Here is a 24,406-nt window from a genome sequence, read left to right as displayed (position 1 = left end):
CTGAGGATTGTCATTTGTCCCGTTTTAACTTTAACTTATTTTAATTAATTTTGGGATGCATTTTAATCGACTGATTGCTTGTTTTATGCATATTGTATTATTTATATGATGCTAGCCACTCTGAGCCCAGCTCCGGCTAAGGAGGGAAGGGTACAAATAAATTATTATTATTATTATTATTATTATTATTATTATTATTATTATTATTTACTGAGCTGCACATATTTCTGAATTACATTCCAGTCATATGGCAGTTATCTGGTGAACAGCACAAATGGCTGCTGCAACCTTATGATGGCATAAAGGGTACTTACTGGCAAATGAATGTTTATTATGGAATCGCCACTGTTCCTGCATGCAAAGGTGTTTGTTTGTTTGTTTGTTGCAGCACCCACACATTTTGCTAGCCCAAACTTCTCCAACCAGATTTAATCCAGATTTACCATTTCTGTGGGAAATCCAAAAAGGAAAACTGTTGCCAGAGACCAGCATGAAATACCAGCATGAAAACTGCTTGCAAATTGAGGCCACTATTTTAGTGGCTTATGAAACATTTGACAACACAAACACACTTTTATATCATAAAAGTTGTTAACAAATTTTGGACACACTTTGGGCGGAGATTAGTTCAAAGGTTTCTGTACCTCCAGGGGAACAAGCCACCGGGCGTCGCATTACAAGTGAGCAGAAATGTGAAAGCAACTTTTTATCTATCTATCTATCTAATTTAAATTTTATTTATTTGGTTTTCCAGATTAAAATTTTACTTTGCTTTTGAGGAATACTGGCTGAAGCTAAGGAGCAACTGCAGAAATAACATTAAGCCTTGTTAACAGAGAAATCTGAGGGCTCCATTGGACAAAAAACAAGGCACCAGCCAGGAATACCAGAGCAAAACAGCAGCCAGTAGGCATGGTTTTTATTGAAGACTATCATGACAGGACTCCCACCTGCTACAAGGTGGAACAAGATGGAAGCCCCGAACAAAAGAGCACCCAAACTCTATTAGCTGCTAATCCCGATATTATATCCCCCCCAAACTACATCATGGTTACATCTTGAAAGGAGAGGTCTGGTGGCAGTAATCTGAGCATCCTGGACCCTGCCCCATGGTTCTCCTTGACCTCCACCAAGCACCCATCAAGTGTAACAAAAGAGATATTTACATTTCCCTGTTTCCCAGCCAAGTTAATCACACCCTTTTGTCTCATCTGAGTTTGTTATTTCTGGAATGGCTACCTGTCTGGCACTCAAGTATCAGGATGCCAGGAATTATCCCTCAGGCAGAGGGGCTGCTGAGTAGCTGAGCTCACATGTCTATATGAATTTCTGAAGTTTTCCCAGTGAGCCAGTACATAGATACATTTATCAGTGAATTCTTACATTTAGTATTGTGCAGCAAAGGCCCTTTGAGTAGATAGAAAGAAGCTGTGATGAAGTGTTTTGTGGGGACAAATCACAAGTCACAAAAGTGATTGTGCTGATTTTTGTAGCATGTGCATGATATCTGCTGGAGGGGCATTCCCCCCCCCCCCCCCATTCATAAATTCCTGCAACAGTCTGCAGAGCAAGGCAGATGACGAAAGAAGTGCCTGGTCCTGGGTAACGCCATCCTTCAGGCGCAGCCCATCCACCAAGCAAGCTCTAAAGAGGCTGTTGCCAAGGGAACCGTTCGCACCAACGACGGCTAGTCCCATTGAAGATAGGCATGGGGGGAAGGACCCTTCTCCTCCGTCCCACCCCCTCGAAGAGACCAAGATCTCTAATAGGCCAACCGCTGACAATAAACGCTTGTCCTTTAAAAACCTTATAGCCAATCAGCGTCGCTCATGGTCATGCGTCACCGCCAACCTTGCTGCACATCCCTCCTCTCTTGTTTTTTCTTTTCTGTTTTTGTTTTTTTCCCTTTTCCGGCCTCGCGACAGGCTGGGCCTCGCCTCTCCATTGGTCGGCTGCTCAGACCCCACCCCGATGATCGGGCCTGCGGCGCCCGGCCAATCAGCGCGGCCCGGAAGGGTGGCGGCGGCGACCACAGAGCCAACAACAACAACGGCGGCGACGGCAGAAGCGGCTGAGGCGGCACCAGGCCCGGGGAGGAAGGCGACGGAGTGACGCGGAAGCGTCCACGCGGGGGAAAGCAGAGAGCGGAGGGGCTGCGTTGCCGCCATGGGGGCCGTGCTAGGGGTTTGTTCCTTGGCCAGCTGGGTAAGTACCTGAGGGGAGAAGGGCGGGTAGGCCCCGCCGGGAGGCGGCTTCCGGACTGAGGGAAGTAGGCCGCGTCGTTCCCCATCCCCTGTTTCCGACCTCCAGTGGGTGTCAGGGTTGCCGCCGTTTCCCACAGAGGCTGAGGGGGCGGCCTCGACAGACGTTCCCAGGTGCCTTTTGCGGCTCTGGGGTTCAAAGCGAAACCTCCATGTCTAGGAGCACTATATCTCTCTAAATACCGCGACAAATTACTCGTTGTCCAGGTTTGGGGACTCGCAAGAGCCCTTGCCTGATGGCTGCTGGACCTAAACGGACCTTGATGCCACATTCCGAAGCCCGTTTTACTCGCGAGTAAGCCCACTCAAGCTCACCGAGGCTTGCTTCTGTGTAGATATGCTTTCGTTTCGCCGGAACCAGGCCAATCCAGTTTAGTTTGTATAATCGTGCCTTTCTTCGCTTCAGATTTATTTATTTGAATTTGTATACCACTCTTGCTCCAAAGGGATGCGGGTGGCGCTGTGGGTTAAACCACAGAGCCTAGGGCTTGCCGATCAGAAGGTCGGCGGTTTGAATCCTCGTGACGGAGTGAGCTCCCTTTGCTTGGTCCCTGCTCCTGCCAACCTAGCAGTTCGAAAGCACGTCAAGGTGCAAGTAGATAAATAGGTACTACTCCGGCGGGAAGGTGAACGGCATTTCCATGCGCTGCTCTGGTTCACCAGAAGTGGCTTAGACATGCTGGCCACATGACCTGGAAGTTGTCTGTGGACAAACGCTGGCTCCCTCGGCCAAGAAAGCAAGATGAGTGCCGCAACCCCAAAGTCGTCCGCGACTGGACCTAATGGTCAGGGGTCCCTTTACCTTTAAGCCCCACTCAAGCTCACTGAGTCTTGCTTCTGTGTAGATATGCTTTCGTTTCTCCCTGTTAGGCCGATCCAGTTTCGTTTGTATAATTGTTCCTTTCTTCACTTCAGGTTTATTTATTTATTTGGATTTGTATACCACTCTTCCTCCAAAGATGGTGGTTTGCAACATAAAGATACAAAGTTCAGCACACAAAATACATAATAATAAGAAAAACAAACCAGTAACACTTCCCCCTCCCACCAACACATTTATAAGGCCATGTAGAATGTTGGTCAGCCTAAAGATATTGTGAAGGTGCCAGACAAGCCTCCCTTCAGAGAGTATTCCATAAAGGGAGAGGGGAGCCATCCTATTCTTATATTGCCACGCTCCAGAACTTTTGTGGTGAAAAAAGGCCTCAGATGATGATCACAGGATCCAGGGCGTTTTGCAATACTGGGCTTCCCCGGTATTACAAAAATGAATGAAAACTAGTAATGGCAGGTTAACATCAAATTGGAAACAGGATGGGGTATTTGGATCTTCACTCTTGTAATATGGCAGTGGTTCTCAAACTTCTTTTTGTGGGATACTTTAGAATTGCTTTTTTTGGCATATGTTTAATATTTCTTATCTATAGCTTTAAAAAGAATAATTCTGGAAGTGGTTGCTGTCCGAAACATCGGATTTTTTTGGGGGGAGGGCTGTGTTTTTTAAAATTATTTTTGCCTACTGTTTGTCTTTATGGCAAGGAAGGAGAGTTCATTTGGACTGTGCTTCTCTTTCCTCTCTTTGCCAAGACCTGTGATTTCATCTCTAGGAATGATGTTGGTTCCTAATCCAGGAAGTGCTGGCTGAGTCATAACCTTCTCAGCATGTTGACAGCTAGCATTTATCCATGAGCTTTTTCCTGTGTAAGCAGGTATTACAAATCCAGTATTAGGTGACTGTCCTTTTTTATCAACTTTCTTGCTCTGGCCCCATTTGGCTGTTGTGGATGGGTTTAGTAGATCAGCCTAAATTTTTATTAATTTTTTTTTGGGGGGGGGGGGACTAGGATCTCTACAAGCACAACTGTGGTATGTTCGAATACAGAAGGTGTGTTCATCTGCAGTAGCACTGAGGCAATTAGAATAAGCAAGCTTAATTCAGATTAAGTGATGGTAAATAGGCAACATCTCTTTAAATAAGGGAGAGCTGTCATAGCCAATTGAACAAGGGATGATTTCATATTTTTTGTCATTAGAGAGGGCATGAAGCTTAACATTGCAGCTATAACTCCCTCCAAAGTGCATCCAAATATTAAGACTTTTTATTACATAAAAATAAGCTTTTTTTGTGCTGCCAAGTTATCAAACGTTTCATAATTCACTGAAATGATGGCATCCATTTGCAAAGCAGTCCCTTGTGCTTGAAAGAACAGAAAGTTGTACGGAGATATTCCTCAGCGTTTCCATGACCTCTCAGAGTAGTGTAGAAATGAGTTACCCTCGCCACCACCAGTTTGAGTTGCCTATTTTTCTTTTTCCAGTAGTAGTTTGGAGTTAGTCCCTATCAAGAGAGAGTTATGTGCATATGTGCAAGGTATTGTGTTCCTTTGTTTTCAGACATGAGTAAATGGAGTGTGTGTGTGCATGAACCTGAGGCATGAGCCGTGGGCATGTGCAACTAACAATAAACATGCAGTACAATAGTTTTACAGCATCCACTTCATTGATTCTTAAAGTGGCTGCCGGGATATTCCAATGTACCTGTGAGAACTGATAACATGCCACTAGAAATAAGTTTACAGTGGTGCCTCGCAAGACGAAATTAATTCGTTCCGCAAGTTTTTTCGTCTTGCGAGTTTTTCATCTTGCGAAGCACAGTTTCCCATAGGAATGCATTGAAAATCAATCAATGCGTTCCTATGGAAACCGCCTTCAGACCAGGTCCGGGGACAGTCTGTCCCCCGACCTCTTCTGAAGGCTGGGGGGGGGCAAGGGCTTTTCTTCCCACCCCCAGCATTTTAAAAAACCCCGGGACAGCAGAGGACTTCTCCGCTGTCCTGGGGTTTTTTTAAATGCTGGCGGGCGGCAGCGAAGGCTTCGCTGCCGCCCGCCAGCATTTTAAGATCGCCCCGGACAGCGGACTTCTCCGCTGTCCCGGGGCGATTTTAAAGCCCCCCAGGAAGGCAGGCGGGGGGCAAGGACCTCTTCTGAAGGCCGGCGGGGGGCAAAAGTCTTTGCTCCCCCCCGCCTGCCTTCAAAAGCCGTCCGGGATAGCGGGAAGTGCTTCCCTGCTATCCCGGACCGCTTTTAAAATGCTGGCGGTGGGGAGCAAAGCCTTTTGGGCCCCGCCGGCCTTCCTGGACCTCTTCTGAAGGCCAGGGGGGAGGGGAAGGCTTTGCTCCCCACCGCCAGCATTTAAAAGAGGTCCCCGGAGATTTCCCTATGGGCTTTCTTCTTGCGAAGCAAGCCCATAGGGAAATTCGTCTTGCGAAGCAACTCGCAAACGGAAAACCCTTTCGTCTTGCGGGTTTTCCGTCTTGCGAGGCATTCGTCTTGCAGGGCACCACTGTACTCAAAAGCTGCTGTAAGACGAAGGCACTCATCTGTTCAGGTAGCAACCCATAGTGTATCTGCATGGTTCACTGGTCTGCCTTTGCTTATTTCCAGCCAGCTTTCCACTAGGAGTAGAATTAGCAATAAAATATACGTTAAGCATCACATTCAAGAATAAAACAAGATGGATAAACTATAATCAACAATTTAAATTGGAACTAGCTGTTGCTTTTTTCCTCTTAAATCAGCCAAAAAGGCTGCCAGAAATTGACTGTTCTTTTTATGAAACATGAGACTTAAAGCGCTTGTTTGTGGATGTACCAGTTTGAGTTTTCTTTATTTTCTTGTGACTGCACAGATATATAACTTTTTATAAAATATTTTAAAATATTTCAATTTTATTTTTGTATGGCTCTTAAGAGTTTTCTACAAATCATCTAGTTAGGGGTGCTCCTTGATCCAGTGTGCAGATGGGGTCAATAGCAAAGGGCACAATTTTTTAGCTCTGGCTGGTTCCCCAACTACAACGCTATCTGACAAAGCTACAGTTTGAAAAGCCATTTTAAATTTAGAGAATGGTTTATCCGTAGAGAAATAGCACAAACCATTCTGAAAATCTGTCAGCCATTAAGGAACATGTTGTGGTTTATGATTATTTTACGTACACAATTTGGACATAGTGCTAAACCATATACTCTTTCTAAAAACTAACTAACTGGTTTATAAGGTGGTGATAGATTCATGGTGGTGATAGATAGATTTAGTGGGGCGCAGGTGGCTCTGTGGTCTAAACCACCAAACCTCTTGGACTTGCGGATCGGAAAGTCGGCAGTTCAAATCCCCATGACAGGGTGAACTACCTTTGCTCTGTCCCAGCTCCTGCCAACCTAGCAGTTTGAAAGCACTCCAGTGCAAGTATATAAATAGGTACCACTGTGGTGGGAAGGTAAGTGGCATTTCCGTTGCGCCAGAAGCGGTTTCGTCATGCTAGCCACATGACCTGAAAAGCTGTCTGTGGTCAAACACCGGCTCCCTGGGCCTGAAAGCGAGATGAGGGCCACAACCCCATAGTTGCCTTTAACTGGGCTTAACTGTCCAGGGGTCCTTTACCTTTTAGATTCATGTGACTCTATACACAGTATGTACTTTGTATGTAGGAGTTAACACTTAAGATAATATTTTCATTTCCATTCTACAGATACCATGTCTGTGCAGCGGTGCATCATGTTTGCTGTGTCGCTGTTGTCCCAACAGCAAGAACTCCACGGTGACTCGACTTATTTATGCCTTCTTGCTTCTACTAAGTACTATTGTTGCTTGTATCATGCTGGCACCAGGAATGGAAATGCAGCTGAAAAAGGTACTGAGACTTTTTGTGACGTGTGTTTGTAACACAAGTCACGGTGCACAGATTCACCTACATATCATATGGCATGCAACAGAGACTGAAATAAGAGATGATAGTATTTTCATTAAACTCTTGCTGTAAGAAGGGAAGGGCAAGTGGATTGTTTGACTGGACTCATATTCCAGTGTCCTATCTCAGCTAATATCGGAAGAATGTTCCATGTATAAGCTGAAGATCTTTAGATTTATTTTGCTAAGCTTCAGTTAGCTGCCTTATGCAATCTCTCTTCAAATGCTATTTCACTAGGATTCTCTGGTGTGCTGCAATACTAGTCTTTCCCTGCTTAGGTGTGTACCTCTTTTGCATGTTGGTGGTTGGGGCCCTGGGGCCTTCAGCTGATCCTACTTTATTCTGTTCAATTAAAGATGAGTTTGTGTTATGTCACTGCATTAAAATCATACGAGTTGGAATGGTCACCTAGTCCAACACCTTGCAATGCAGGAATCCCAACTAAAGCATCCATGACTGATGGGCATCCAACCTCTGCTTTAAAACCTTCAGTGAAGGAGAGTCCACAATCTCCTGAGGGGTTATGAAACTTCTAGTCTGTCTGCCATAACACAGGGTGATTTAAGTATAGTTTGTGGGCTTTATGAAGCCCCAAAATACTATAAAGTGGGCCACCCATTTGGTAGTGCAAAGAGAACATCAGCTTTCATTTTTCATCAGCATTTCAAATCTTGTTGAGCAATGGAAGCATATGCCGAAAGTTCAGTAAAATGTTGTGTTGTTATTATTTTGTAAGGTGCCTTCAAGGTCTGCTTCAGCTGAGAAAAATCTTGGGATTTGTTGCTCTCTTCTTTCAGGTGCCTGGATTTTGTGATAAGGTGGTTCACTGTGAAGAATTGGTTGGATACAGAGCAGTCTACCGAGTCAGTTTTGCCATGGCGGTGTTTTTCTTTCTCTTCTCACTAATCATGATACAAGTGAAATCAAGTAAAGATCCAAGGGCTTCTGTACATAATGGGTAGGTTGGGAATGTGGACTGGTCTCTTCTTTCCTCTGCCCAGAGCATTAAACTCATAAGCACAGAAAATGGCCAAGTGAATATGTTCATGTTTTACTGAGTGGGAGCTAGTGCCCCCGTGAGGCAAACTAGAGGTATAACCAGTAGCTTCTACTTTTAAAAAAAGATACTCATAGACTAACAGCAAAGTCCAGTTAAATATATTCTAGCATTTGTGGGGCAGGGCGGGCTTTATGTTCACTGGATACTAGGCATTAAGTGGGCAGCTTTGATGGGGCTTCCCTTTGAGATGTTAACATAACACTTCCATTTGGGGCTCATCAGTCCTTGGCTCCTGGGTGCTTCCCCATTCTCCTGTGAGATGGAGCAGGCAGGCCTTGGTGGAGATCTGGGACCATGTTCTCACCCCTAGGTTAGGGTCTCTAGGAAGGGATCACCAGGGGGTTATTTACCAGGAGCAGGTGAAACGTACAGTGTCTAAAAAGACAATATGTCATGAATATCTTGAAGTAGACATGGGGCTTCCTTTTAGCTAAGTGAGATTAAGATTGCAACCCAAGTAACTATGCAGGCATATACGTGACCACCTATCTTTATAATACTTTGGCACACCCCTTAAAGGTGTTTGACTTTGTTAGCTTAAGAGAAATTATTCTAATCAGTGTTCTGTTTTTTTAAAAACAGGTTTTGGTTCTTCAAAATAGCTGCCATTGTTGGCATCATGGTTGGAGCATTTTACATTCCAGAAGGACCTTTCACAACAGGTAAGCATTGATGGATGAGGAAATAGAATTTCCCTTAGCTGTTGCTATTAAGTGAAGCATTTGGTATTCAATAAAGTGTCTTATTAAGCGTTGATTCAGTTGTGCTCATGCCTCGGGGGGGGGGGGTGACATATGAATTCCTTAGAGTACTCGCAACTATGGTAACAGCTCGTATTTTACTGAACTGTTCTTTTTAAAAGAATTGGGTTCATGAAGAGCTGGAGCTTATTAAATGCAAAAGTTTTTAGGAGCATATACGTTTGCCCACTCACTTAGCAGATAAAGGGCTGGATTCACCTAATGAGGTCTGTAAGCCGAAGTTTACACAACAGGACTTTCCTCCTTTTGCCCTGTGTACCCCTGTTACCCAAGAGTGACTCGGGGGGGGGGGTTCAGGAGAACACCAAGAATAGTGTACAGAGGACAGAAAGCGGGGATGGTTCTGTCTGGTAAGCTGAAATGCTTGTGGGGAGGAAACATTCATCATAGCAAGATGCTGAATTCCACCCAAAGGCTCTATAACTTCCTTTAAATATATTTAGCCAGAGGTTGTCAAAAGTTAAGAGGTTGATTATAACATTCTCCTTTTCTTTCTAGCATTGTTTGCTATTGGCACTTGTGGCGCCTTCTGCTTCATTTTAATCCAGCTGGTACTGCTTGTTGATTTTGCGCACTCCTGGAATGAATCCTGGGTTGAACGAATGGAAGAAGGAAACTCAAAATGCTGGTATGCTGGTAAGTGCCGTTTAACTAGTGAGTAGCAAAAATAAGCAAGAGGCAAGACGTTTAGTATGAAATAGTGTTTATTGGCCAACGTGTCAGCATTGTTGATAAAAGAAGTTCGGGCCCAGTGAAAGAAATGGGATCCACACAACATCTGCTAAACACTGTTGCTTAAATGCTATCACTGTAGCAAGGTGTGTGTTGGGTGTTGCATAAGAAGTTGTGACATTCGGAATGAAGGATATGTCATTTAAATCTTAACTTTGCCAACGTCTTGCCTGCCTCTGAGCAAACCAGGTAGCTGCTCTTCTTTCATTACGGAGGAAATACGTGAGATGTTGGTGTGATTGTATAGCACTTTTGAATACTAAATGTGTTTATTAGTAAATAATTGTGAAGGCAGCCATATAAGCTAAGAAAATGCTTTATAACTAATTTGTGGTATTATATTATGCAAGCCCTGCGGAATGTCAGTATTTCCCATGGAGGAGAGGGATAATATTTCCTATTTGAAACAGAGTCTTAATCGGTGTTCTGATAATCTTTTGAAAAACTGCATTGTAATTTAACAATTGAACGTTGAAATGTGCTTTTCCTTTAGCTCTGTTGGCATGTACTGGCCTTTTCTACACCCTGTCCTTTATTGCCGTTGTGCTCTTCTATGTCTTCTACACAAAACCTGATGCCTGTACTGAGAACAAGTTTTTCATCAGTTTTAATATGCTTGTCTGCATTGCTGTGTCAATCACATCAGTCCTTCCAAAAGTCCAGGTATGATGAATTCTGCATTGGATTATTCTGAGGGATATAGGTTAGGATGACTTATTCGGGCTTGTATAAATATCCTTAGTTAGATGTGGTTTTTATCTTGCAAACACTCAGGAGAAGTAGGTGAGTGTGTGGAGCAAAACAGACTATAAACCCTTTGGTAAAGCTGTATAACACTTGCTGATATTGCTGGAGGGAATGGTGGTCATGTAATGTACTGTTTTGGTGCCACTGAACTACAACTATTGAGGATCAGTATAATGTTTAGCTGATTGCATTGAGACGCAACATGACAGCAGACATTTTATTCGAGGGCTGGGGAACACAACTAGCAAGATTGCATAGTCTTTCATAGAAGAGTTGCTTGCAAGAAACAGTTTTGGATATTGAAAGAATAGTCTGGAGGCTGTACTAAAATACATGAAATAATATATGTAGGTAGGGGTGGCATGAGAAAAGTAACTCTTGCCCATGGAAACTGAAATATTTCTCATGAAATATTTCTCATCAGTTCCCCAAGTAGTTCTTGTGTCTCTACTCATGCTTCATATTCCCCTCTGTACAGAAGCCTTAAGTTGTAGTGAAAGTGAAATCTTTCCAGTCAAGGCTAACCAACATGGAGTTAAACAAAAAAGCGATCTACATGTTTCAGGTACAGTTCAGTTATATAAAATTTGCTTGTCTCAAACAGGAACACCAGCCTCGTTCTGGCCTTCTCCAGTCTTCTATCATTACTCTCTACACGATGTACCTCACTTGGTCAGCCATGTCCAATGAGCCTGGTAAGCTTTCATAAGCGCAGATAATTGTGCCTTCAAAACAATAATGGTAGTGGAGACAGTTGCGAAGGAATAAAAATATACTGAATGTTTGAGTGTATTAGGAATTGGAACCCTGCAGGCTTCTAAGAGATGCACAGTTTGGTTAAGTATGAAGGCAATAAATAATCTCTTGTCCGGCTACTTCACATCTGGAAATCATATATACTTTTTGAGTTCATGATGGGGGAAGAATTAGATCGAATTCCAAGTTTTTTGTAGAGCATTATCACTATGACAGGCAAAGAGATTCTGGGTTTATTACTAGGCTATAAACTCTCCTGAGAGTGAGCACTATTTTATAAATCTGTGAAATTTATTTTCCAGAACGCATCTGTAACCCAAGTCTTCTGAACATCATCAGCCAGATAGCTGCTCCTACTTCCATCCCAGCAAATGTAACTGCTGTTGTACCTGTTGTTCCTACACCTGGACCACAAAAGCTGCAGTGGTGGGATGCACAGAGCGTTGTTGGACTTACAGTCTTCGTACTTTGTCTCTTGTATTCCAGGTAACATTTGATCTCTGTAGTTTCAAAACTTCAGGCAGATTCTTGAGAATCACATCTTAGGTTTAGGCGTAATGAACAGGTAGCTGTTGTGTTTTGAATCAAGGTAAACATTAACTAGACCTCAACTATAACGGAATTCCATGAATCTCTTCCCAGCATGGCTGGTGGTCAAGAAAGTTGGGAGTTGTAGTCCATCCATTTCTAAAGGGCCATAGTTTTCCCACCTGTTCTAAGGATTTTTAATGTATTTTTTACACTTGTAATTCATTCCTCCTCCCAGAGTTGAAAGCAGTGGTCTCGTTTCCAATCAGCTTACGTAGCCAGGTCTACATAGCATCTGTGGTAGAATTGCATTACATACTTATAGACTCAGGTGTTCTTGGGCACTTTGAATAAGGCTAAACAATTTACTGGTAGATTTCAACTTTCTTATTCAATCTGAAACATTTAACACCCTCTTCCTTGAACTGTTTTGCAGTATCCGATCTTCCAACAACAGTCAAGTGAACAAACTGACTCTGTCGACAAGTGACAGCGTCATTTTGGATGATACTACCGGAACTGGTAGCGATGTAGAAGATGGAGAAATTCGCCGGGTCCCGGATAATGAAAAGGATGGTGTCCAGTACAGTTATGCCTTCTTCCACTTCATGCTGTTCCTTGCCTCCCTGTATATCATGATGACTCTTACTAATTGGTACAGGTAAGAATAGCCTAGTGGAGATTTAATCAGATAGTATAATATTTTTGCTGACAAGTACAGTGAGATTATCATAATCTCAAATATTAACTACTATTTTTAAATTTACTTTCTTAAAAAATGGGAACCTAGGAATCTGCCTTATACCAAGTTGGACATTTGTCCATGTTGCTCAGTATTGTGCACACTGACTGGCAGCATCTTGCCAGGCTTTCAGATTGTCTTTCCCAGCCTTGCCGAGAGATGCAAGGGAAACTCTCTGATCTTCCACAATTACTGAATAACAGTATTCTTTGACTGCTTTAATGCCGAGAGCTTTACATGCATTCTCTGTAATCTTGCGACAGCTTTATAATGAAAGTCAGTTACTTCCATGTGTGTGTGGCTTACCTAAAGTCACCCTGTGAGTAAAGCCAGAAGCTTCCAGCTCTCAATGTGATTTGATATGCTCCTTCTAGTTATGTATCAAAATTGTAGGACTTGCGTCTCTATAAAGTAGGATGGGTACTTGGTGTATCTGAGCCCTTTTTAGTGTTCATAGATAAAGATGGTTATCTGACTGTAATTAATTCTTAAGTATCTAATGAAGTATATTAGTAGTCTCGTTTCTCAGCCTTGCTGATTGAATTAAAAGAATTATCACTGTCTCTAGAATGCCTGAGTGTACAGTAAATATGCGCATAGCCAAATTAAGTTTGAAATCAAGGTAGTGGCATAGTACCTGCTTCAGTCTGTATGACATATCTTGTCATACAGCTGAATCTCTTTTTGTTTTTCCTGTTAAGCCACTGTAATATTCCAGCTCTATTAACTCATTAAGCCAGATAGTTCTCTTATGCTTCAAACTGCATGACATCTCATCAACTGCTATCCCACTCGGGCACTGACAGGAAGAAACAGTTGCTTTCATGGGACTTACTTCTGAGTAGACACTGTTACAATGCTCCTGTTAGTCACCCTAACCCCTAGTTTCTTGCATGAATAAATTAGGCTCTAAGTTATGGCTTAATTCATTTTTACCATTTATTCATTCCACAGCCCTGATGCCGAATTCAAAACTCTGACAAGCAAGTGGCCAGCTGTCTGGGTGAAGATCTCCTCCAGCTGGGTTTGTCTCCTCCTCTATCTGTGGACCTTAGTGGCACCTCTTGTCCTTCCTAATCGGGACTTCAATTAAACGATAATTTCTCTGAAAGCATAGAAACATGAAGTTCCTCTCTGCTGAAAGCCAAATGGTCTGTATTGCTTCTTGGAGCCAAGGCTCCAGCCATTTCTCCTGCAACATATACAGATGAATAGAAAGCTGCTAACTTGTATAATGCTTGATGCAAAAAGCTAAGCTCTGTACATTTTGATATGTTTAAATGAAAGCTAGCTTTACCATTAGTCTACCACAGCTGTGCTGTTCGATACCGTAAAAAAGCCAGAGGTATAAACAACCGAGTTGAAAGAAAAATTGCTTCAGCTTAAAGTAATATATTTTAAAGTTATTCTAATGCTTCAGTATATGGAAGTGAAAGCCATACTGCAGGTGTACATTCCACTTCAAGAAAACATGTTTAAGTGGCATTTTAACATACAGAATCTGTTTTTCTCAATGGAGCAGCATGCTATGTAGTATGGGAAGTTCAAATCAGCAATTTTTGGATCACTGTAGAAGACCAATTTTATAGAAAAGTTCTACTGAACTTTAGTATTTGTCAGTTAATTCCAAATGAAGTATCTACTGTGCTTTAATTAAATTATATTAAAATAATTTGAAGTGCTTTTTTTGTCTAATATTTGTGATGTGAGTAAAAGCCAGTGCATCATTTTGTCAATCTTGGCATTTGCACTATAAACATGTTTGATTAAAATTACCTGTTCAGCGTCTCTTTATTTTGGGCAGAGGTATGATAAATCCTGTGTATCATTCAAACCAGTTTAGAGAAATCAATTCATGTCTGGAAATTGGGGTAATGAGCACCACAGAATGGAAGATGAGTTGTTCTCTCCCTGAGCTGCTTTTTAAAAATTTAATCCAATCCCCCCCCCCCCCACTTCACATACCTTGATGGCTTTAGAAGGCAGTCAAATCCCATTGTGTTACTGATACACTTGGAATTTAAAATGGACTTAACAAGGAAGCAAATATTGTCTTGAAATAATGATGAAAATAATGAAATATTGTCTTAAGGTAGATGGTTTAATATCCACTCATGCATAAAGTTACAATTAAACTATTCCTTTTATAAAATGCAATATAAAAATAAATTCTCACAGGTGTATACTGTAACCAAACACCTGACCTCTACATACAGCAAAAGGCAAAACAAATACTGAAACAATTTACTTAGCAAAATGCCAAAACTGACTGACGGAACAGTAGAAATAAAGCACCTCAACTACTATTCTGGAAAAAACCTCAAATATTTTAATAGTGCCTGTCAAGCCCACTGTATAAATTCAAGTATCTTTCATTTTCTGTTAGACTTAAAGGCAATTTGACAGTTGTGGTAGGTTACCAATGTCTCTTTCTTAAGGCCTGGTACTGTTTCAATACGACCAAATAATTTCTTTAATAATGATTGAGGATACATTAGATATATTAGCTGCTAATATCTCTACTTGAAAAATTAGTGCATTAGTATAAACATAATACCTGAACTTTCTGTAACACTATACTAGCTGTTTAATTTGCCCCAAACTTAGAGGGACAGTTTAAATTAAAAGATGAGTTTAGATCTTTTTCTGCACAATAATGAACTTCATCATTCAGTATCACGTGTTTTCACACTTCTTACATGCACAGGAGCTACCTGTGACTGCCAGAAGAAATATTTACACCTAGTATATCCATTTCAGAACACTTGTAAAAAGCTTTGAGTAATAATAATAAAACCTGTTTCAAATGCCTATGATGGCCTATTTTGATAACATACCACATAGTATAATCAATGGGGCCTCTAGTTCAAGCACACAAAATTGCTTCATCTTTTGGCAATACAGAGGCAGGTGGTTATGCTTTTTTTTTTTTTTTTAAATGTGGGGAAATACAAGTTTGGCACTGACAATACAAAAAGTCCACCAGCTGAAAACCTTATATTTACAATCAGCACCAGTTTCTGGTCTGTAGTTGGCACTAAGTAAAAGCCTCCACAAATAGCTCCAACCATCTAGTTGAAAGTGCTAAAAGATGAGGTGGTAATAAGTGTTGACCTGCCTCCCTCTAAACATGAAACAGTCAATTCAATCTCTACAAAGGTTTCAGGCTGAAGTGCTGGATGTCACAAATATCTAAGTTAATCCACAACTCAAGACTATGAAAGAAGAGGAAGTTGCGTACATAACTCCAAGACCAAACACACATGAGATAAGCCACGAATAAAAGGAAGACATAAAGCACTAATGCACATTAACAAGGACAACCATGAAGGACGGACGGAAAGTGACCTTTGTAAAAGGAAGCCAATTTAGCACTGAGGTCCAACTGATAACACCCCCCCCCCTCCACACACACACTGAACGGAAAATAGTTACATTTACAAAACAGAAATTGTGCTTGTAAAATACCCTGTCCATTTGGTTTACAGAGACTCAGAAATAAACATGTCTAAACACACATCCTTGCTTTGCTGAACAGACATCTACAACTATGACAGTTTCTGTATTACCCCCCCCCCCCAAGACCTATGGTAATAGAATTCTATAACTAAGGCAGGGTATTAACTGGCAGCTAAGCTAATAAGCAGAATTACCTGTCCCTTTCAGTTGGTCCTGGTACAAATTCAAGTATGGGCATAAAAATTGTGTACAGATTCTTTAATGCTTTCTATTAGGCAGAGTGAACATGTGCTTTCATTGATTTCAGTGGTTTTAAGGATACCCACTGCATTTGCAAACCCTGTCTGCAAGATTCAAGTCTAAGGTTTGCATCTCAGTGGCAACACACCCCCTACAAGAGAAGAGAATATGCTTATATGTGGAAATAACTGAATAATGATAGCGATAATCAGAGCGTGTCAAACCAAAGTGTATCAGAATGGCAGCCCGACATTTACTCCTAGAAACTAGCCTGCCGTAAAACAGCTACCATTATATCACACAACCAATATAATTTCTTCTCTAGGGAAAGTCAGTATAATGCATTATGACACTTCCGCTTTGTCAAAACTGTTGGCCATTTTAGCTCTTTCCAGCCTGAGAAAGTCTAGCACTTTGACCCTAAATTTGCTCATTTGGAAGCAGGTCTCATTAATTTCAGAGCAACTTACTTCCAAATAATTGTGCTTAAAACCTTGGCGTTAGCAACGTTCCTTAAGTCACATGACACATTTAATCGTAGGAGATGCGGCTGTTTGCAAAGGGTCAAGAAGCCACAACATTTATGGTGCCTCAAAACTGCACCCTTCACCTGGATTGCGGTAGAACTTCACCTTGCTCCATGGCTTCCCCTTTTTAATTTGCTTTGGTTCCAATGTAAAGTGCCTCCCTCAGCTGTCTCTACCCCTAGGCTACAGTCTACCTAAGAACAAGGCAGAGTTCGGAATCCCTTTGTAAACAGGAAGGTGACCTTTTGGAAGCTTTAGCTGCTATGTTAATAGCAGGAATAGAGTTGCGTTTTCAAGCTTCGCAAAGAGTCATCACATTGCTTCTCATCAATCTCCCCAGTCAATAGTGGGTCAAGAGGAGAAGAGTCATTGGAGGGAGCCAGAAGAGAAGCATCATACAGGAAGTCATCCTCTGAGGCCAGCAGCAGCTCATTCCAGGCGGAGATATCCAGTTTCCCTGCAGTGCCCCCATATTCTTCAGGTAGGATCCATGGTGGAAGGTTGTGGTGAAGAGAGCTCAAGTCTGACCCATGAAGAAAAAACTGAAAAAGAAAAACCCAGAAGTTTCAACAACACGGGTTCAGTATTCTTGAAATAATAATGTGATACCTCAATTTCAAGAAATTCAGAGTATAATTCACATTGTGTATCCAAATAACTGTGGCAACAAGAGACCAGGCTGATCCTAATATTAAATTGTGACCCACCCTGGGGCCTGCTGGTGAATGGCAGGAAACAAATTTACCATATTGAGCTCCCGTTGCTCAGTCCCTGCTACTGCCCACCTAGCAGTTTGAAAGCCCGTCAAAGTGCAAGTAGATAAATAGGTACTGCTCCACCTTCCTGTAGAGTTTGGTAAATGGTGTTTCTCTGGTGCGTAACACCAGAGTCATCCACGACTGGACCTAACAGTCAGGGGTACAGTGGTGCCCCACAAGATGAACGCCTCACAAGACGGAAAACCTGCTAGACGAAAGGGTTTTCCGTTTTGGAGGTGCTGCGCAAAACAAATTTCCCTATGGGCTTGCTTCGCAAGACGAAAATGTCTTGCGAGTTCCTGCGGGTTTTTCCCCTTCCCCCACTTTTCCTAAGCCGCTAAGCCGCTTATCAGCTGATCCGCTGATAAGCCGCTTAACAGCTGATCGCTAAAAGCCGCTAAACCGCTAATAGCGCTAATCCGCTAAGCTGTCAATGGGCTTGCTTCGCAAGACGAAAAAACCGCTAGACGAAGAGCCTCACGGAACGGATTAATTTCGTCTTGCGAGGCACCACTGTACCTTTACCTTTACCCACCTGGTTGCAACAGCCACTACTCCTCTGCCATTGTAAGTTGTGCAAGGTGGGAGAAGATAAGAGGAGGCCCCTTCCAGCTATGCCAAGTAGAATTCCATTGGTCACAATTACACTACAGATATATGCAACTTGCTAGTCTGACCTCTATGAATGAACAACAGCCTGTCTGCAACATTAGCCACTTTCGTTGCGTCTTTTGGACTGTAAGCTTTTGGTGCAAGGGTTGTCTTGTGTTTACTGATGTTATGTAAGCTGCTCTGGCAGCATTTTCAGCTGACAAGCAAGATTAAAATGCTTTAAATGAATGAATAAATAAAAATAGCCACTTACCCGATTTGCTATTTTCTCTTTCAGAAAGGGTTTGATGATGGCAAAAATGCCCTTGAATATTCGAGGTTCATTTATAATATTGACAGCTTTTATTCTAATAGGAAAGCCATCCTAAAAAAACAACAACACAATACCAGTCAGGTTTATAAATACTGGTTACTTTATGAATAGCTTTTACCAGTTTTCAAAAACACACATTTAATTTACTGATGTATGAACTCACAATGGAACAAAAATAGCTCCTTACAAAAGATCTGTAGGCAGCAGGCACATTTGTGAAGATTCAATTTTTTTTATTTTTATATATATTTGTGAAGATTATAGAACAAATGTGTGCTGTTCATTCTTTACAAGGTAACACTTTAAAGTACACACACGTCTTATCCAAGGTGAAATATAATATTTTAAGAGATGATACCGATTACTCGAACCTTCATAAGGATCTCTTATAATTAAAATCCAGGTTTCTTTCAAATGAAAATGAAGACTGTTTCAAAGCTAAACTATGCTCACAAAGATATTCCACTCCTTTGTTGAAACCCACCCATTTCCATAAGCACCTGTGTCAAGTGAAATGGCTTTTAATATTTGTTGGTTATATAATTATTTTTTCCCCTTTATAGATACAGATCTTACCTGAAGAATTCCGATCACTTTTTTGCCTATAAATGGACCAAAATGAGATGCCTTAGACAAGCTGACTCCCTTGTAGTCTGCAAGGATAACAATTCCATTCACCTGGGTCTCTTCAGACTGAATGAGCTTTTCTAATGTTAAGTATATGGCACGAATATTTTCAGTAATTGGGTAGTTACTTGGGATCCATCTGTCTATGGTTATAAGACAGAGATGATAAGTTGCAAAGCTGAATAAACCAACAGTACATTTCAAAACTGAATTTTCTATTTGTCTTATAATGGTTAGTCATCCTTTAACAGTCTCTGTCCTAATTCACATTAGTTCTTCATTAAATAAAACCCGCAGATGCTTCAAGAAGCTGATCTTTTCGTATGCTTTGTGCTTGGACTTCTGGATCAAAACAGGGCGTATATTTAAGGACAGGTGATGTTCATTTTCCTTGGGAGAAAATGATGTATTATTCAGTATGGGAAAAGGTAGAACAGTATGGGTAGAACAAAATCTCAAGGATGTGTAGCAATAAAGATTTTAATGCTCCAACCTATTTCAAAATACAGTTGTTGATTATTCAGTTGGTTATACAGCAGCCTCAAGAACAAAACTTTGCGCTTTTTTAAGTGCCTCTCTTAAAGAACTGTATTTCAAAACACCATGCGATAATAAAATATTTATGTTTGTGTATCCTCATGATTTCATCTCTCTCCCACCCACCCAATTACCATTAATGGTATTTTTTGATATCTCAAATTCCATGCAAACAATTTTAAAATAAAAATGTAATACTGAGTGAATATAGATACTGGAGCAAGTAATAAGACAAACAATATATATATACCCACTACTAACTTTTGTTGATATCTAATTATATCCCTCTCAATACTAAAGGAGAAAGGTGAGTTTGAGCCATGAGGCAAGGGGGTAGGACATTTTATTATTTATATCATTTGTTTATTGCATGAAGTTTATACACAGCTTGTGTGTAAAAAAACCAAAAAACCTCAAAACAGTTTACAAAAAGATGAATCAATAAAATCAAGAACAATTCACAACAATAATTTAAAACATACAAAAGTTAAAATACTTAAACAGATTAAAATTATTTCACTTGGCTAGGTTTATCAAAACAAGAATGCTTTTTTGCAGGCACCCAAAAGAGCACAGTGAAGGCACCTGCTTGATCTCAACAGGCCGGGAGTTCCAAAACTGCTTGCCTGGTTTTCTCTCTCTGACCTCAACACCTTTGGCATGGTGTTGGCCAAAGGTCAGGACAAGATGACTGGAGGTTTAAATTACTAAGAGGCCAAATTGTCAGCCTCGATCCATAAAACTGTCGTCACCACATCTTTTCTCCTATGTCAATGAACTGGACCCAAAACATAACAGCAGTAGATTAACCAATCAGGGACAAATAAATCCCAGCTACTTTCTTTAGCAGTACACTGTCCAAACCATTCCATTAGAGATCAAAAATATCATACTCCTTTATGGTCTGTTTAAGGCAGGCCTACTCAAAATCGAGTTTCTTTCAAAGATATGTCTGCACCAGTGTTTTAGCTCACAACTGTAATTTGAAATATTTTTGGTGATTTCCTCAATGATAATATATGCCTGAAAATACTATATGTAAGTACTGAGGATGTTTGTTTTTGTTAGCTCATATATTATGTTACAACATACTATATTAGCATTGAAAACATATTCTGTCTCCTATGTACAATTCAGATTTAAGTAACAATTTAAAGTGTTACTTTAAAAGACTGGTGTAACAAGAAGAAAAAGTAAATATTTATGGAAAGCCAGGAAGGAACAAAAGGAAATGTCCTCTAGAAATTATATAAGTACAACAAATAACAACAACAACATCCCATCTCCTCATACAGAAATTACAGATAAAAAAATGTGTTCTGAAAACTGAACTCCCTGAAGTACGTGAATTAATGATACAGTTCTCAAGTCATTAACTGCATTTCACTGGATTATGCAGTAATATTAGTAATAGGGGAAAGAAAGAATAAGCTTCAAATGAAATATTTGTATCTTTTTTAAAAATACAAATTTGGTAGCAAGTCACAAGAAGCAATCCTAAACAGTTAACCAAAGGCAGGGGGAAGAAGTATTAAAAAAAATACCTGGGCGAATGCAAACAACATGGCGTCCTTCAGTATCTAAGTGAGAAAGCACAGTGACAAAACCAGACTCTAAGGCAGGCTTTATAGCAGACGGTTTCAGGTTAGTAAAAACCTCAGGCCAACTCCTCCTACAGCAGTGATAGTTCACAAGGAGCTGAAGTGCCCGATCATAATCAAACTTCCGGGCTCTAAGGAACCTGAGCAAGAAAGCGTCATCTAAACATGTTCCCAGGTTAGGATAGTCTTTGCACACCATGTCTCTGAGGGCTTGAACATCTCGAAGCCGCCACTCAGGTTTTTCCTGCAGCTCTTCACGTGCCTTGGCGACAAGCTCAGCGGACAATGAGCACACATACTTTGGCTGATCTGGCAGGACCTCAATCTCTGACAGAGATCCCACAGAGGGACTTGGAATGGTGCCATCACCATTTCCTGACATTGGTTAGTGGGAAAATCTGCAAGGAAGATAAAAAACCAACAACATAATACTATGAACAAACAGCATCTAGGAAAAGTGGTCGGAAGCGTCTACCTAGTCTTCCATATAAGTCTTAAGAATTCAAAAATAAAACACCTATTTATTGGTTCTATTTCGGCTTAAGAATCACTTTGAAAGACTCTTTATAGTCAGCTCTGATTCAGAGCAATGTTTGTACAGGAATAGCTCCACCTACCCCATTGCTTATTACAAGATACTGTTAGATCTCACCTACCACTTAAATTTGCATATAAGATTTCATTTCAACTTCAAGGGGAAGGGTGCTTTTCCACTAAGAAATGCAATATTCAGAAAGAGATGCAGAACTCAATTTGCACGAATGGTAAGCCAAACTACTGCTTAATGCAAACACATGAGCATGTGGCCTCAAGTCTCTTCCTCAAGAGTGTTATAGGAACCTAAGCTCATAGTTTGCCTCATTCAGACAAAGGATGAGCTGTAATCTTGTTCTTGGTTTACAATTTATAAGAACACAAGAAGAGCCTGCTGGATGAGGCCATCTAGTCCTGTTTTCACAGTAACTGACCAGGTGCCTATGGGAAGCCCACAAGGAGGACCTGAGCACAGCATAACAGCATTCTTCTCCATGGTTCATCTGGAGCGAGACAAAATATGAGCCTGGGTTTAGACAACACATTAAACCAAACATCCCTGATGCAAGAGAGAAAGGGAAAGCATGTGCTATTTAAGAGCAGTATCCAATGGCTACCTATGAGTATCATGCCAAAATTTATGGACAAATCTGTTGTTATTGTGCTGGGGATCAAAGCTGTAACTATTCCTTGATAATGTGAAGTGTTAAAACTTGTCAAACCCAAGGTTATGAGCTGACAGGGTGGGGGGAAGACAGGTGAGGACAAAGGCAGAATTACAACTGCATGTTACAACAGTCCCTCATAAAAACACAAGACAAGCCCTGCCGGACGAAACCAAAGGTCCATGAAGTCCATTATCCGGTTTTTCATAGTAGCCAATCAGACATTTCCTGGAAGCCCACAAGCAAGGGCATGCAGGCAGCAACCCTCCAACACTGAATCCCAGAATCCAGGAGTCAAACAGAGCTATGCTTCCACCGAGCATTTAGGTGCCATATACCTACCATAACTCACAGCCAATGACAGGTGATTTCCTGCCCATTAATCTGACTAGCCGCGTATATCTAAAGAACTTGCACCTTAAAGAATCTGGGAACTGTAGCTCTCTGAGGGGTAAAAAAACTACAGCCCCCGATATTCTTTTTCTTGGGGTGGGTAGGTGTTGCTGCTTTAGATGCATGGCATATCACTCCTCCCAATTTCGTACACATCAGGATAGAACCAGACCAGGGCCGGATTTAGGTTTGATGAGGCCCTAAGCTATTGAAGGTAATGGGGCCCTTTATATGTCCAGCTGTCCTTTGTCAACAACAAATTGTTGCGGTTTTTTGTGTTGAATATATGTTATATGGTAATTTATGGACCTAATAGGTCCATACACAACACAAAACACTGTTGCTGTATGTAGGTTTTATTTTGTTTTTTATCTTCTATTTTGGAAATGTACATCCAGGTTTTTTTCCTTTAATTTTTTTGGGGGCCCCCAAGAGAGTGGGGCCCTAAGCTATAGCTTGTTTAGCTTGTACGTAAATCCCGCACTGTTTAGATGTACGGCGTGCCCACCGCCACCTTCTCTGAAAGCACATCTCTCCTCGCAATTTTGTACACATCAGGCTGGATCCAGGCCACGCCAGCCGCAATTCCGACCCCACCGAAGGCAAAATGAAGCGAAGAGCGACTCCCAAGCCCCATATGCATAGCTGTCAACGTTTCTCTTTTTTTAAGGGAAAATCCCTTATTCCGTTTCCCACCCCCAAATACTTTTTATTGCTTTTTTGTAACAACAACAAATAAAATAAATACTCTTACATTCAAAAAATTTTACGTCTTCTTATTTACCCTGCGCCTTATTGCGCCCGGACTTCCTTCCATCCCTTCAACGGTTTTCATGTCTCAAATATTTTCTTACAGTTTATTTACACTCCATCCACATCACAAGATTTACATTAATCCTGCTACAGTTTTTAAATTCTTACAATTACTCCGTATACATTCAACAAATTTACTCCAATCCTTTCGGAACTTTGCTTCTTTTTGGCTCCGAATCTTATAAGTCAATTTCGCCAATTCTATGTATTCAAACATTTTTGTCTGCCACTCCATTAAAGTTGGGATTTCTTGGGAAATCCCTTATTCCGAATAGGATTCCTCGCAAGAAAAGGGAAAAGTTGGCAGTTATGCCCATATGTTTCAATGGAACCCAGGTAATTGGCTGGATCCGGGCTAGTTACTGGCCTTGAATCGCCTGTCAGTTTCGTAGAGCGGCCCTTTCCCCGCTCCCACCCGAGGGAAGAAAAACTCTCCCTCCTCGCGAGTAGCCTTTGGAAGCCTCCAGTTCCCTGGGAAACCGCGCGCGGCTTTTGCCGAAGCGACGTCCAGGAGGCAGCCCAAGTCCTCGGCTGGAGCCCGGCCACCGCCCGCCAGGCCTCCCCGGACTCCCACCTCAGGAGGGGCAGCCGGAAAGCAGACGCCGACACCTCCCTCCCGCCCTCCGGTCTCCCCGTCCCCTCACCGCAGCTCCAGCTCCACTGGAAACTGAAGGGACACTTTCCAGGAAGAAAACCCGCTCGCGACCCGGAAGCACTCGCGTGACATCACAAACCTCGGCCCGCCTTGAATGAACCTAAGAACGCGCGGGTGGGCGGAGGGTAAATTAAGTGTGTGACTGGGCATGCGCGGAATTCCTGGAAGGCGACGCAGTGGCGGAGCAAAGGGCCGCAGTCTGTTGGTTCGGAGCCGTAATTCAGGTTCCCGATGTATGTCAGGGCTTAGAATCCACCTTGCGCGGGGTCAGGGAGGGTAGAGGAAAGGACGGGAATCCAAGCTCTAATAAGGTAGAGTTAAAGAAGAGGTAGGGTTTT

The 24,406-nt window shown here is 41.7% G+C and overlaps 2 protein-coding genes and 1 long non-coding RNA gene across 8 annotated transcripts; 2 read left to right on the top strand and 1 right to left on the bottom strand.

Annotated features, from left to right (window-relative positions):
• The first annotated feature begins 1,694 nt into the window (after positions 1 to 1,694).
• SERINC3 (serine incorporator 3) lies at positions 1,695 to 14,106 on the top strand. 3 transcript variants are annotated; one of them, XM_083746283.1, is made up of 11 exons: positions 1,994 to 2,205; positions 4,580 to 4,632; positions 6,790 to 6,951; positions 7,806 to 7,966; positions 8,651 to 8,730; positions 9,328 to 9,465; positions 10,055 to 10,224; positions 10,913 to 11,003; positions 11,367 to 11,550; positions 12,029 to 12,253; positions 13,289 to 14,106. In XM_083746283.1, exons 2-11 carry the CDS (start codon positions 4,624 to 4,626, stop codon positions 13,425 to 13,427), a joined length of 1,359 nt encoding a protein of 452 aa, XP_083602409.1. In that variant the 5' UTR covers positions 1,994 to 2,205; positions 4,580 to 4,623; the 3' UTR covers positions 13,428 to 14,106. The 3 variants fall into 3 exon arrangements, with proteins under 3 accessions (XP_083602408.1, XP_083602409.1, XP_083602410.1); XM_083746284.1 differs by having other exon boundaries at positions 2,012 to 2,205; positions 4,583 to 4,632; XM_083746282.1 differs by lacking the exon at positions 4,580 to 4,632 and having other exon boundaries at positions 1,695 to 2,205.
• On the top strand, positions 2,846 to 4,079 carry LOC310848008. The gene is made up of 2 exons (XR_014566127.1): positions 2,846 to 3,340; positions 3,409 to 4,079. It is a non-coding gene; the product is annotated as an uncharacterized lncRNA (long non-coding RNA).
• A 308-nt stretch (positions 14,107 to 14,414) lies between the features above and the next one.
• On the bottom strand, positions 14,415 to 24,204 carry TTPAL (alpha tocopherol transfer protein like). 4 transcript variants are annotated; one of them, XM_083746315.1, is made up of 5 exons: positions 24,058 to 24,204; positions 20,952 to 21,406; positions 18,820 to 19,013; positions 18,184 to 18,294; positions 14,415 to 17,102 (listed from the first exon to the last, which is right to left on the bottom strand). In XM_083746315.1, the coding sequence occupies exons 2-5, from the start codon at positions 21,388 to 21,390 to the stop codon at positions 16,827 to 16,829; spliced, it is 1,020 nt and encodes a 339-aa protein (XP_083602441.1). In that variant the 5' UTR covers positions 21,391 to 21,406; positions 24,058 to 24,204; the 3' UTR covers positions 14,415 to 16,826. The 4 variants fall into 4 exon arrangements, with proteins under 4 accessions (XP_083602441.1, XP_083602444.1, XP_083602443.1 ...); XM_083746318.1 differs by having other exon boundaries at positions 23,988 to 24,085; XM_083746317.1 differs by having other exon boundaries at positions 23,385 to 24,077.
• Positions 24,205 to 24,406: the final 202 nt, after the last annotated feature.

Source organism: Podarcis gaigeae (genome assembly GCF_964106915.1).
Source record: "Podarcis gaigeae genome assembly, chromosome: 6".
In the NCBI taxonomy this organism is placed as follows: Eukaryota; Metazoa; Chordata; class Lepidosauria; order Squamata; family Lacertidae; genus Podarcis; species Podarcis gaigeae.
Note: the sequence above shows the minus strand (reverse complement) of the source record. Positions and strands in the feature narration are given on the sequence as shown.